The sequence below is a fragment of the Ascaphus truei genome, chromosome 10 (assembly GCF_040206685.1).
Source record: "Ascaphus truei isolate aAscTru1 chromosome 10, aAscTru1.hap1, whole genome shotgun sequence".
Lineage (NCBI taxonomy): Eukaryota > Metazoa > Chordata > Amphibia > Anura > Ascaphidae > Ascaphus > Ascaphus truei.
In genome coordinates, this window is record NC_134492.1 from 40,865,564 (window position 1) to 40,879,029 (window position 13,466).

The 13,466-nt window shown below is 51.6% G+C and overlaps 1 protein-coding gene across 2 annotated transcripts in view; it reads right to left on the bottom strand.

Annotated features, from left to right (window-relative positions):
• LOC142503886 (flavin-containing monooxygenase 5-like) overlaps positions 1 to 11,871 on the bottom strand; it is a 40,193-nt gene extending 28,322 nt beyond the window's left edge. The window contains exons 1-2 of one of the 2 annotated variants that reach the window (XM_075616775.1): positions 11,727 to 11,871; positions 1,582 to 1,719 (exon numbers count right to left, since the gene is read on the bottom strand). In XM_075616775.1, the coding sequence (XP_075472890.1) occupies positions 1,582 to 1,713 (132 nt within the window). In that variant the 5' untranslated portion in view covers positions 1,714 to 1,719; positions 11,727 to 11,871. Of the gene's footprint in view, positions 1 to 1,581; positions 1,720 to 8,323; positions 8,452 to 11,726 lie in introns of those variants that run through there. The other variant, XM_075616774.1, reaches the window with a different exon arrangement.
• Positions 11,872 to 13,466: the final 1,595 nt, after the last annotated feature.

Genomic DNA, 13,466 nt, shown 5'->3' on the forward strand with positions numbered 1-13,466 from the left:
CACACACACACACACACTCTCAATCTCTCTCTCATACCCATACACACACACGGGAAGGGACGTGCACCGGAGGGGAGAAACACCCCGCTACTTCCTCCCGCCCCGCGCGAGCAACGGGAGCACCGAGGGGAGAGAATCACCGGAAACTGCAACATCTGCAGACCCGCGCGGGGCAGCGGCAACACAGGAGAGGGAGGGGCGAAGAAACACCCCGGCCACTACGTGACCCGCGCGGGCAGGGGGAACAACGGAGGGGGGGCGAGAAACACCCCGGCCACTACGTGACTCGCGCTGGTAGCGGGAACACCGGAGGGGGGGGGGGCGAGAAACACCCCGGCCACTACGTGACTCGCGCTGGTAGCGGGAACACCGGAGGGGGGGGGGGGGGGGGGGCGAGAAACACCCCGGCCACTACGTGACTCGCGCTGGTAGCGGGAACACCGGAGGGGGGGGGGCGAGAAACACCCCGGCCACTACGTGACCCGCGCGGGCAGGGGGAACAACGGAGGGGGGGGCGAGAAACACCCCGGCCACTACGTGACCCGCGCGGGCAGCGGGAACACCGGAGGGGGGGGGGGCGAGAAACACCCCGGACAGTACGTGACCCGCGCGGGCAGCGGGAACACCGGAGGGGGGAGGGGCGAGAAACACCCCGGACAGTACAGTATGTGACCCGCGCGGACCGGAGGGGGGGGGAGGGAAAACACCCGGCTTTTACAGTATGTTCCGACCCGTGCGGGCAGCGGGAGCACCAGAGAGAGGGGGAAGGATGTACAGTATCAGTGTCTATAGTATATAAATATTTAAAGTGCATTAAATTCCCCCCACCTGAAGAATCTGTCCAAACTCCTCCATGACCGGATCAGTAAATTGTAAATTATAGGAGCTGACACAATTATACAGGAGGATATGAGGAGGAGGAGGAGCAGCAGACACACACGCACTCAACCCCCTCCCCCCCATTACTTACCAGTGCAGAAAGGGCGGTTTGAAGTCCTGGCAACTCCATCCCACGTCACAGCCAATCAACTACGAATTTTTTTTTTTTTACGAACGGGATTTTTTTTTTGCAGAGCAGGGGAAAGGTTACTGGCCACGAGCCAATATCCGATCGCAGCTGGCGAGTTGGCGACCGGGTTTGTCGAGCACTGTATATATATATATATATATATATATAATGGTTAATATGTTACTGTGTATAATTATCATCGTCCAGCCAATTATTATCATGAAATATTTTCTGCGATGAAGGAAACTCTGAGAAACCCCAATTTAACAGATAAATGAACTGCTTTTGTGAGAAGGAAAGGCAGGTTTAACCATGAAAAAGGTAATCGAGATGCCTTCTAGTAGAGATGAAGGAAAAACAAAGTTATTTTGTTTCTTTTGCACTAATACGTTTTTTTTTTAAGAATTACAGCCATTAACGTTGGTGATTTTTTTAGCAAATAACGGTTACTAAAAAACTCATTTATTTCCAGAGCGACTGTAGCTGACATAGCTCCTCACATCTCTATGCTGTCGCCTTTTTCTCATCAAACCTGTTTTAATGAATTAGAATAGAAGGAATAGACCACTAACTTTGAAATTCCACAGCCCACCGAGGTCATCCGTCTTCTCGAAGCAGGTGGGCTCCAAACCTTCATCCAAGCAACTTTTAATAGCGACCAGACCGCTGGCCCCAGCTCCTATTACTGCAACCTTCTTAACCATGGTGCCCTGTAGCATGAAACAAAAAACAAAGGTAGATGTATTAATGCAGTATTTACACCAAGCATGTCAAACTCGCGGCCCGTGGGCCGCATGCGGCCCACCCCGAGTATCTGTGCGTGGAGGCCAATGTGTCCCGGTTACGGCGGCGGTGAGGAGGATGCGGCAGCTGGTAAGTATTCTCTGTGTGAGTGAATGCTGCCAGGTGATTGGATGAAGGGCCGCATGGGTTTGAATGAAGGAGGCGGGGCTTAGAATGCCAGCCGGGATGCAGGGGATTGGTCGCAGACAGGTCAGAGGAAGCTGGGGGGGGGCTTCCGCTTTGTGCAGAGCACACGGTGAGTGTGTCTGCGTTCCCGCTCCTGGCCCTCTGCCTGCTGCGGGCGGGCAGCCACAGGGACCCGGGGCAGAGGCGCTCACCCCCCTTGCCGCTCACCCCCCTTGCCGCTCACTCCCTTTCTGCTCACCCCTTGGCGCCCCCCCCCCTTGCACCCTTGGCGCTCCCTTTGCCCCCGGTCCGCATGGTGCGGGAGATGGGCGTGGGGGCAGGCAGTGGTGGTGCGGGAGATGGGCGTGGGGGCGGGCAGTGGTGGTGCGCGATCGCTGGCAGGTGCAGCGGGAGGCTCAAAAAGCAGGCCTTTCCTCTGTCCCCCGCCTCCCCCCCCATCTGTCGCTGTACTCCACTTTGTGTGTGTGGTGGGGGGGGGGAGGAGTGTGTGTGTATGTGGGGGGGAGGGAGTGTGTGTGTGTATGTGTGGGGGGAGGGAGTGTGTGTGTGTGTGGGGGGGGAGTGTGTGTGTATGTGTGGGGGGAGGGAGTGTGTGTGTATGTGTGGGGGGAGGGAGTGTGTGTGTATGTGTGGGGGGAGGGAGTGTGTGTGTATGTGTGGGGGGAGGGAGTGTGTGTGTGTGTATGTGTGGGGGGAGGGAGTGTGTGTGTATGTGTGGGGGGGGAGTGTGTGTGTGGGGGGGAGGGAGGGAGTGTGTGTTTGGGGTGTGTGTGTGTGGGGGGGGGAGGAGTGTGTGTGAGGGGGGGGAGGGAGTGTGCATGTGTGGGGGGGAGGGAGTGTGCATGTGTGGGGGGGAGTGCATGTGTGGGGGGGGTGTGTGTGTGGGGGGGGGGTGTGTGTGTGGGGGGGAGTGTGTGTGGGGGGGGGGAGAGAGTGTGTGTGGGGGGGAGGGAGAGAGTGTGTGTGGGGGGGAGGGAGAGAGTGTGTGTGGGGGGGGAGGGAGAGAGTGTGTGTGGGGGGGGAGGGAGAGAGTGTGTGTGGGGGGAGGGAGTGTGTGTGGGGGGGAGGGAGTGTGTGTGTGGGGGGAGGGAGTGTGTGGGGGGAGGGAGTGTATGTGGGGGGAGGGAGTGTGTGTGTGGGGTGTGTGTGTGGGGGGGGTGTGGGGGGAGGGAGTGTGTGGGGGGGGAGTGTGTGTGTGTGTGTGGGGTGGGGAGTGTGTGTGTGTGGGGGGGGGGGGGAGAGTGTGTGTGTGTGTGGGGGGGGGAGTGTGTGTGTGTGTGGGGGGGGGAGTGTGTGTGTGTGGGGGGGGGGAGTGTGTGTGTGCAGGGGGGGAGTGTGTGTGTGGGGGGGGGGAGTGTGTGTGTGTGGGGGGGAGGGAGTATGTGTGGGGGGAGGGAGTGTGTGGGGGGTGGGGGGGGGAGGGAGTGTGTGGGGGGTGGGGGTGGGGGGGGAGTGTGTGTGGGGGGGAGGGAGTGTGTGGGGGGAGGGAGTGTGTGTGGGGGGAGGGAGTGTGTGTGTGGGGGGGGGGTGTGTGTGTGGGGGGGGGTGTGTGTGTGGGGGGGGAGGTGTGTGTGGGGGGGGGAGGTGTGGGGGGGGTGTATGTGGGGGGGGGGGAGGTGTGGGGAGTGTGTGTGTGTGTGGGGAGTGTGTGTGTGGGGGGGGGGGGTGTGTGGGGGGGGGAGTGTGTGTGTGGGGGGGGGACTGTGTGTGTGTGGGGGGGGGAGTGTGTGTGTGTGTGGGGGGGAGTGTGTGTGTGTGGGGGGGGGGAGTGTGTGTGTGTGTGTGTGTGGGGGGGGGAGGAAGTGTGTGTGGGGGGGAGGGAGTGTGTGGGGGTGGGGGGTGGTGGGGGAGTGTGTGTGGGGGGGAGTGTGTGTGTGTGTGGGGGGAGGAAGTGTGTGTGGGGGGAGGGAGTGTGTGGGGGGGGGGGAGGGAGTGTGTGGGGGGGGGGGGGGGGGAGTGTGTGGGGGGGGAGGGAGTGTGTGGGGGGGGAGGGAGTGTGTGGGGGGGGGGAGGGAGTGTGTGGGGGGGGGGGGAGGGAGTGTGTGGGGGGGGAGGGAGTGTGTGGGGGGGGTGGGGGGGAGTGTGTGTGGGGGGGGGGGGAGTGTGTGTGGGGGGAGGGAGTGTGTGTGTGTGGGGGGGAGGTGTAGGGTGTGTGTGTGTGGGGGGGGGGAGTGTGTGGGGGGGGGGAGTGTGTATGTGTGGGGGGGAGTGTGTGTGGGGGGGGGAGTGTGTATATGTGGGGGGGAGTGTGTATGTGTGGGGGTGGGGAGTGTATGTGTGGGGGTGGGGAGTGTGTATGTGTGGGGGTGGGGAGTGTGTATGTGTGGGGGGGGGGAGTGTATATGTGTGGGGGGGAGTGTGTATGTGTGGGGGGGGAGTGTGTATGTGTGGGGGGGGAGTGTGTATGTGTGGGGGGGAGTGTGTATGTGGGGGGGGAGTGTGTATGTGGGGGTAGTGTGTGTGGGGGGGGAGTGTGTGTGTGTGTGGGGGGGGAGTGTGTGTGTGGGGGGGGAGTGTGTGTGTGTGGGGGGGAGTGTGTGTGTGGGGGGGAGGGTGTGTGTTTGTGTGGCGGGGAGGGAGTGTGTGTGGGGGGGAGGGAGTGTGTGTGGAGGGGAGGGAGTGTGTGTGTGGGGGGGGGAGGGAGTGTGTGGGGGGGGAGGGAGTGTGTGTGGGGGGGGGAGGGAGTGTGGGTGGGGGGGAGGGAGTGTGGGGGGAGGGGGTGTGGGGGGGAGGGAGTGTGGGGGTGTGTGTGTGTGGGGGTGGGGGAGTGTGTGTGTGTGGGGGGGGGTGGGGGGGAGTGTATGTGTGTGTGGGGGGGGAGTGTGTGTGTGTGGGGGGAGTGTGTGTGTGGGGGGGGTGGGGGGGGCGGGTGTGTGGGGGGGATTGTGTGTGTGTGTGTGGGGGGGGGAGTGTGTGTGTGTGTGTGGGGGGGGGGGGTGGGGGGGAGTGTGTGAGGGGGGGGAGTGTGTGAGGGGGGGGAGTGTGTGGGGGGGGGAGTGTGTGTGTGGGGGGGAGAGTGTGTATCTGTGGCTGTGTGTATTAGTGGCTGTGTGTGTGTGTCTGTCTGTGTAGGCCAGCAGTGACTGTGTGGGTGTCTGTGTGTGGTCAGTGTCTTGGTTGGTCTGTCTGTGTGAGTGTCTGTAGGTCAGTGGCTGTGTGCGTCTGTGCAGGTCAGAGAGAGAATGGGGGGGGGAGAGAAGGGAGGGGGGGAGAGAGAGAAGAGGGGATTGAGCGAATGGGGAGGGGAGAAGGGAGATGGGTGGGGAGACAGAGAATAGAGGGGATTGAGCGAATGGGGGTGGGGAGGGAAGGGAGAGAGAATAGGGGGAAACAATGGGAGAGGGTGAGAGAAAATGGGGGGGAAGTAGAGAGAGAATGAGGGACAGGGCCGCCAACAGGCCCGGTGAGTCAGTCAACCACCCTCTCTCTCTCTCCCACCCTCTCTCTCTCCCACCCTCTCTCTCCCCCACCCTCTCTCTCCCCCACCCTCTCTCTCTCCCACTCTCTCTCTCTCCCTCCCACCCTCTCTCTCCCGCCCTCTCTCACTCTCCCACCCTCTCTCACTCTCCCACCCTCTGTCTGTCACCCTCACCCACTCTCTCTGTTTTATCTTAACTGCACTATACCTACACCGAAATAACCTATTCTGCTTTCTTCCAGATCTGACTCTCAAGTTTCACACGGGAGACATCGGAAGACAGGTAGGGAACACCTCCCCTCCAATATAGTACCTTGAGGGACTGCAGATCAGGTAAGATCCCAGGCGGGATTGCTGCTTTGGAAATTGTTAAGAGGGGGCATCCTGACACTGGTTAATGGGTTCAGAAGTCATTCACGTCTGGCTTTTTTTTTTGGTTCGGTTAGTGAGGTCAACACACACACACACACACACACACACACACACACACTGTACTTTTCAAAATAAACCTACGTTTCTATGAAAATTTAAGTTTTTGTTTTTTTGCGGCCCACATAAACTTAAACCTTGTTTATTTGGCCCGTGTTTGAGTTTGACATGCTTGATTTAGACTGACCATGGGTCAGTTTGGGGCATGGGAATGAGCACTGAAGATGTAACCTCCTCACTGACACAGGGACCTGCAACATATTACACTGCAATGCAAAGCAGGATCCTCTGGAAGCACAGCTAATTAAAAAGCATGTGGGTTCTTCCATTCATAGGGTTAGCAGTAGATCTACAATCATGTTCTTGAGTCAAGATTCTGAAATGATTTATTTATATATAAAAATGTTTTATCAGGAAGTAATGCATTAAGAGTTGCCTCTCGTTTTCAAGTATGTCCTTGGCACAGAGTTATAAGAATACATGGCTACATTAAATGAACAGTATTATACAGTTAATTCACAGACATTTCCTGAACAGATCGAGTTGGAAAATTGGGTACAGGGGATAAAAGGGGTGGCGAGTTTCAGATTGAACTAGAGCAGCTTTAGCATTACCAAACGGCAGCAAACAGCTCACACCCTTTTGCTGCCCTTTGGCTGTGCCAAAGGCTGTCCGACTTTAGGGCGACACAGATGTACACTGAAGGGGTTCAGATTGAATGCAGCTGTGGATTCAAAGTCCTTTGTCTTCTTGGCTCATTAGCATTCCAGTGGGTGGAGTTGACGTGCCACATAGTACAAGCAAAAGTTAATCCAGTGTCATCCAGTGTCTTTTCTTGATCAGGGGGAGCAAAGAGAAAGCTGCAATATTATTTCAACATCATCAGATGACATTGCAACTTTATATTGGTGGCGTGTCAAAACCGGCACACACACACACAAAAAAAAAAAAACTTTATCGGGAAAGGGGAGTCCTCAGTGGTCGGGAGACCACGGATTAGTTCCAGGGAAACCCTTCGGTTCAGGTAATTAAACAATTTGGATGGATTGCTGGCTTAAGGGTGATTACATCTTCCTTAAAAAGTCAATTACAGTACAATTATCATTGTTACAAAAAAAAAGTTGTCCTATTTAGTTGAAGGGTCACAATGAAATCAGCTGTCCATATACTTTTTTTGGGGGGTGGAGGAGAACCTGGCTGTTCCCTAAATTTAAACGGTTTTATAGACCAGGCAAACATGCTTGCTGGTTAGACACAATATGGTCTCCGTGGTCAGCCTAGTTCCAGCAGCCAATAGGGTGCCAAAACGTCACAGCCATTGTGACTTTTTATTGGTGGCCCAGAGACCACTGGCTGCTTTAAAGGTTCAGTGGTCCTTAAACCCTTGGCGGTGGCCACAGAAACCGTTCAAAATTAAATGTAGACGTTTCTCTGAAGTTCTGTAGTCTGTGGCTTTCCTATCACAGTGACAGGCTGATCCTTACGTCCGAGGGCGATGCTTTTGAAAACATGTGACAAGCACATGTCATTATAATGATAAACAGAATCAAAGTGTAGAAATGGCGATCCTCCAAACCATTACACTGCAGTGGTCTTCAAATAAGAAATATATATCGCTGAGTTAAAGGATTGGGGAGGAGCTGATCATAAGAAAAAAAATGTGACTGCAAGTAAAATATGCTATAGTGTTCTTCTAAGGATATAAGGGGTTAACCCTTTTGCCGCTTTGCAATGCATTGCAGGCTCTTCTGGCAGCAGAAAGGGTTAACGGAATTTCTACAGAGCCACACTAAGCATCATTCATAACTTTTTGGCCACAAACCTGCTAACCTGACATTTTTCCATCGTCCCTATTTGTTGCCGCAAAGAAATGAAATGCGTTAGGCATGCAGGTGTTAATGGTAGGTACTAAAAAATATATATATATATATATATATATATATATATATATATATATATATATATACATACACAAATTAAAAGGGAAGGGGACGTTAACCCGAAATATTCTAATAACAGTGGTAGGGCAGAATAAAGTTGCTATTTTCCAACAAATGTTTATTTGACTCCGCAGGGATGTTTTTTTTTTTTTTTAATATACAGCAGGTTACCAAAAATTTATTATTTAACCAGCAAGGCCATAATAAATAATATTACACTCATTATTTATATTTGCTGACACCTAGTTGCTGCATATATTTTTTTAAAGTACACATACAGTAATGATGTTTATTTAAGTTGTATCAATCAGGTACTTAACATGACACGAAAAAATAATTTTAAACAAGTCTTCGTACATACAGCCCGCATTTTATAAAGGTCTGTATTACTTTTTAGCACTGATAGGTTGACTAGCCCATAAATGTAAGTCAGATATAATCTTAGTACAGTACATACAGTACAGTAGGCCTTTCTGTGTTCAAAATAGGCAAAGCCCCGCAGCACAATACAAGTATCCTCCCCTTGCCTGCCAGGAACCCCTGCTAATCAATGCACCGACCTGCTCACCCAGACATACTGTATCACTTCCTACTTACAGCCAGGCTCGCAGGACCTTCTGTGTGCAGTCTCATTTATATTGCACAGCAGCCTTGCAAATCTTGTATGCAGCGGTGCATTGCATGACTTTATCCAGCACTGAAGGGGTTGAGTGACAGGGGCAGTGTAAAAGGGAGGGTGTAAACAATGTCAGACCAATCAACAGGAAGAGCAACTGTGTGCAAGGAAGGAGAGAGGTGGGGTCTTCTCGTGTATTCAAATCACATTGCATGAGAATGACATATGCCCTAGTCTGGTTGATTATTCATTATTCTTAGGGCAAACCAGGCCGTCCATACACTGATATCTGCTCTAATATCATGGGAGCCTGGCAGTCTTACTGTTTACAGGCAAGTACAGTGCACACTGGTATATTAACTACAGTACTGAAATGCACAATGTTCTGTTTAATAGGTACAGCTGGTCTTACAGGACAAAAAAAATACATGCAGTGTATCTGCTAAATAGGTGCAGTTGGGTAACTATCATCAACTAGATGTCAAAGGGGACAGGGAAAGGAGCTATCAAAAAATAAATAAGGGTATATTATAAAGAGTAACTGAATGTAATGTCAGGTACAGCACATATAAGCAGTGGTCCAAGTAGCTTTAAAAAAGTGACAGTGTATCCCAGCGGGGTGCAAACTGGTGGGCGGCGGCTAGTGCTAGATTTTTTTAGGGCAGTTATAGAGGTCCCGCGCTCTCCCCCCAGGCTTTTAAATGGTGGGGGACCGCGCGAGGCCTCTATAATGCACTTACCGCAACACGGTGTCCTAGTAACCTGGTGTCAAATGAAGCCCTGGGGTCACATGATGTCACATGAGTCCGCGCGTTATTTGTACTTCTATATGTATAGTAACTGAATTCCTCTTGTGCGTGTGTCTCGATGTGTCTGTGTGTGTGCGCGTGTCTGTGTGTGTGCATCTCTTTCCCTGTGTGTGTGCGCGCGCGCGTGTGCGTGTCTGTGTGTGTAGGGCTTGCACCTGTGATGCGTGCGACGCCGGCGATTACAATGCATGCGCGCCCCATGGCACCTACTGCGCAGGCACGGCCAGATGTGGCGCATGCTGCACAGGCGCGCCCCACAGCACCTACTGTGCAGGTGCACCCGGAAATGGCTCCTACTGCGCAGGCGCGGCGGGACATCAGTAACAGCTCCTGCACATGCGTGCCGAGTGTGGGTGCCATAACAGCCTGTTCTTCAGCAGTGACGTCACTTCCGGGACTGCACTTCTGTCTCCATCAAGGAGATTTACTCCAAGGAAAATTTTTCGTTTATTAGGTGCCAGCATAGAAGTTTCACTTCAAAAATATATATTTGGGAAAATACATTTGATCTGTATTTTAGAAAGATATAAGCATCTATAGATTTAGGGCAGGGATGCGCAAAGTGGGGGGCGTGCCCCTCTAATGGGGCGCAAGATTATTTTTGGGGGGTGTTGACTTCACCTACCTTTCCTCGGTGCTGCGTCGCCATGGCAACGTGGCATCAAATGACGCCGCGGGGTCATGTGACGTGCACGTCCCCATAGCAACGCGCGTCAAATGCCGCCGCAGGGGTCACGTGGCGTGACCCCGTGCATCATTTGACGCTGGACATTGGGTAAGGGGGGGACGCAAGCATAGGGCTGGCAGGCAGGGGGGTGCAGCACAGAAAGTTTGCGCGCCCCTGGATTAGGGGAACAGTTGTTTACCTTATGTTTCTGATGCAGTGACTACACTTGTGTTAGATATAGACAGCATTCACATACCTGAAGCAGTGCCTGATAGTGGCAGCGTAGCCTTATAATCTACAGTACCCACAACAAACGCTGAAATAAAGCAACCATACATGCATGATACATAGACACTCGGACGTCTTCTCCAGCACAGGGAAGCTGCTCATAGCACCGGGGTGCGTAATCTTTCCCTGCTGTGCCCCCCTGCCAGCTTCCCTCCCTGCTTGTGCCCCCCCCCCCCCTCCCTTACCTTGTCTCCGCTCGGCTTCAAATAACGCCACAGGGTCACGTTACCCCGCGGCGTCATTTGATGCCGCGTTGCCATTGCGCCGAAGACAAGGTAAGCGAAGTTGCAGACGCCTCGCGATCCCCCGGCATTAATTTAAATGCCTTGGGAGAAGAGTGCGGGGCCTCTGCAACCAAAGCCCCCCCTCCCCCCCCCCCCCTGAATAATCTTGCATCCTGTCATAGCATATTGAACAGGGGTGTATGATTCTCCATGGCTAGCAATCTGTGTCAAGTGTAGCTGAAAATGCCTAATAGAAAAGAGAAAATATAATTTACCTTCACCCAGTGCTCAATGTGGGTATACTGCGTCCTGCAGTCAGGGTGCTAGGATTCTGTGTCCATACCGCTGGGCACACCCAAACTATGTTACAACATAGGATCAGCACACATGAAAATAACTTTTAGGTACTTGAAAAAATCTCACATGCTGCTGACATTTTCAGCAAAACCCCCAGCTATTTTAATATACAAAAATAGTGTATCAATTGAACATGCAGCACGGCCTAGAATAGGCAAACGGACACATACTGTACCCGCAAACCAAGCAACGATTCAAGGGCCCCTGGAAGCCTGAGGAAGTGTGCAGGGGGCGTTGAAACGTTACTTTGTTTGTGGGTACAGTGTCTGCCTACTCAATTCAGTGTTCCATGTTCAATTTATACCCTTTTTTGTATATTAAAATAGTTGTTTTTTTGCTGAAAATGTTTCATGTGCCTTTTTTTTTCCTTCCAATTATGAAAGTTATTTTCTTGAGTGCTGATCCTATGTTCTAGTAGAGCTAAAAATGTCTACAGCATGTTGAACTCAGCTAGCAGGGTCACGTCCTGGGTTGGTACGGTGTAGAATTGGGCAGGGAGTCTGAGGTTGCACAACATTTCACATTCACTTCTGGCAATAAATGAGTTAAACAGTCACTGCCAGGGAGACTCAGAACCACCGGACAGGAATAGCTACAGACGCATCACGCTTTGTTTTACCTACTAATCGTGCAGAATATCGCAGAGCTTTCATAGGACTCAATGGCAGTAAAACACAATACCACAGAATATCCCACCATCACACACCAGTGGGAGCAATAACCCTAACTACATCTGTAGTTAACCTCTCTTTATGACTAATTTATGAGATTATATTGATATTACATAGAAAATATAGGATGGATAGATAAAAAGATATACAGTATAACATTGTAATATGAACATTTGCAGATGTAGCAAAGCTTAGTTGTCCTCTGTGCCGCTGTCACGCGCAGACGAAAGGTCTAACGCAGAAAGATTCTGTCCCCGGCGCCATGGAATTTCCCTTTTGTCTGCGGCACGAGTACAGTAAGTCTTGCGACAACTGGATATATTCCATAGAAACCAGAAAATTCACAATTTTCCATTTAAATGTCTTACCTGGTATATACTGTACACGCTGGCTTTTATTTGCTGTTTGGTGTAAGGCAGCTTTGCTGTTCCGTTTATTACACAGTCATTTAACCAACCTGCTCTCTCTCCTCTGGCTAAAGTCTAACACAGAGTAATAATATGCTGCACAACTTATCAGACCTTTATCTGTTTGTTGTAGCCTATCTTTCTACCCTTTACACAGACTAACCAAGGTGACAAGGACTTTTACAGGGAAAATCACAATGATAAGAAAGGAGAGACGCTTGTAGTTTAATCACATGTTTTTAATCATTTCAAATGGTTAAAATAGCATTCATGTCTTTGCAGGTCGGAAGAGCTCTGGATTATTCATTTACATAACTCTTCGGCCTATTGGAAACACACTACTGTATTCAGTATGCATATTCACTACATAGCTGTAGAGACTGCATTGTATTCCAAAGTGTGCTGATTAGAGGTGTGCGAACCTGCCTGAAATTATCTATGACATAGTCTCCAGAGAACTTTCCACTTTGCTGACATTTTTATGACTTAAAAGAAAAAAAAACCTTACTGGGGACTTTTAAATTTGCCTCAAAATGTAAAAGGCCTCATAACTTTCTTCAGATAATACTTGGAATAACGGGATTCTTATCAATAGGTTTGCTGAATGTAACGAGGCTGTAACCAGCATGCACCTACGTTTGAGCAACAAATGGATATCTGCCCCATGGCACCTCTTAAACATGAAGGATTTGGCCTTATTGCATCTATCTCATTAAAACTGTTACGAATATCTATTCATTCTTCTTGCAAATTCCTGTTAGGTCCTCCGATGCACCTGCATGCTCCCGATACCCCCCTCATGCCCCAGATGCCCCACCACATCCTCCCAATGTCCTCTGCATGCTCCCGATGCCCCCCGCATGCTCCCGATGGCCCACATGCCTCCGATGCCGCCCGCATGCTCCCGATGCCCCCCACATGCCTCCGATGCCTTGCGCATGCCCCAGATGTCCCTCACATGCTCCCGATTCCACCCACATTCTCCCGATCCCCCCCGATGTCCACCACATACCTCCAATGTCCCTGCTGGACACGGTGATTAGGACCTGGAGCTCCGTTTCTTGTAGTGTGTGTGAGTTTGTGTGAATGTGACAGTGTCTGTGAGTTCTTTAGGATGCCATTCAGGATGAGGAATGCCCTGGCTACCTTCCGACACCTGGTCAGTAGGGCACTGGAGGGAGTGCAGAGTTATGTAGGGGCATACGAGGAGATGATAGTTGCATTTAGACAGATATGGGATTCGCATCCACTACAGGTAGTAGCAGTGCTAGCAAGTATTGGGGAGGCAGGGCTTGCTGTTAAACCCACCAAATATTCAGTAGAGATGGCAGAGGTGTTGCATCTAGGGCACAGGGTTCATGGCGGGCACCTGACTTCTATAGGAACCGCCAGCTACTGTAGAAAGTGTATCCCACAGCCCATTACTGAGACTGAACCCCTGACTGATGTGACCAGGAAGCGTCTCTCAGTACTGGTTGTCTGGTCTCCCGCTTGCAGAGTTGCTTTGCAGGCATTAAAGATGGTAAAGTGTTAATAAGCTTGGTCTACCGTGACAACCAGACCATCACGGTATATTCCATTCCCACATTTCCATCACCTCCATTATTACAAATCTCAATATCCTATACACCTACATCATCCCATTATGGTTATAAGACCGTTCTGCATGATGTTTGTCACAATTCTGCTATAACTTCTCAT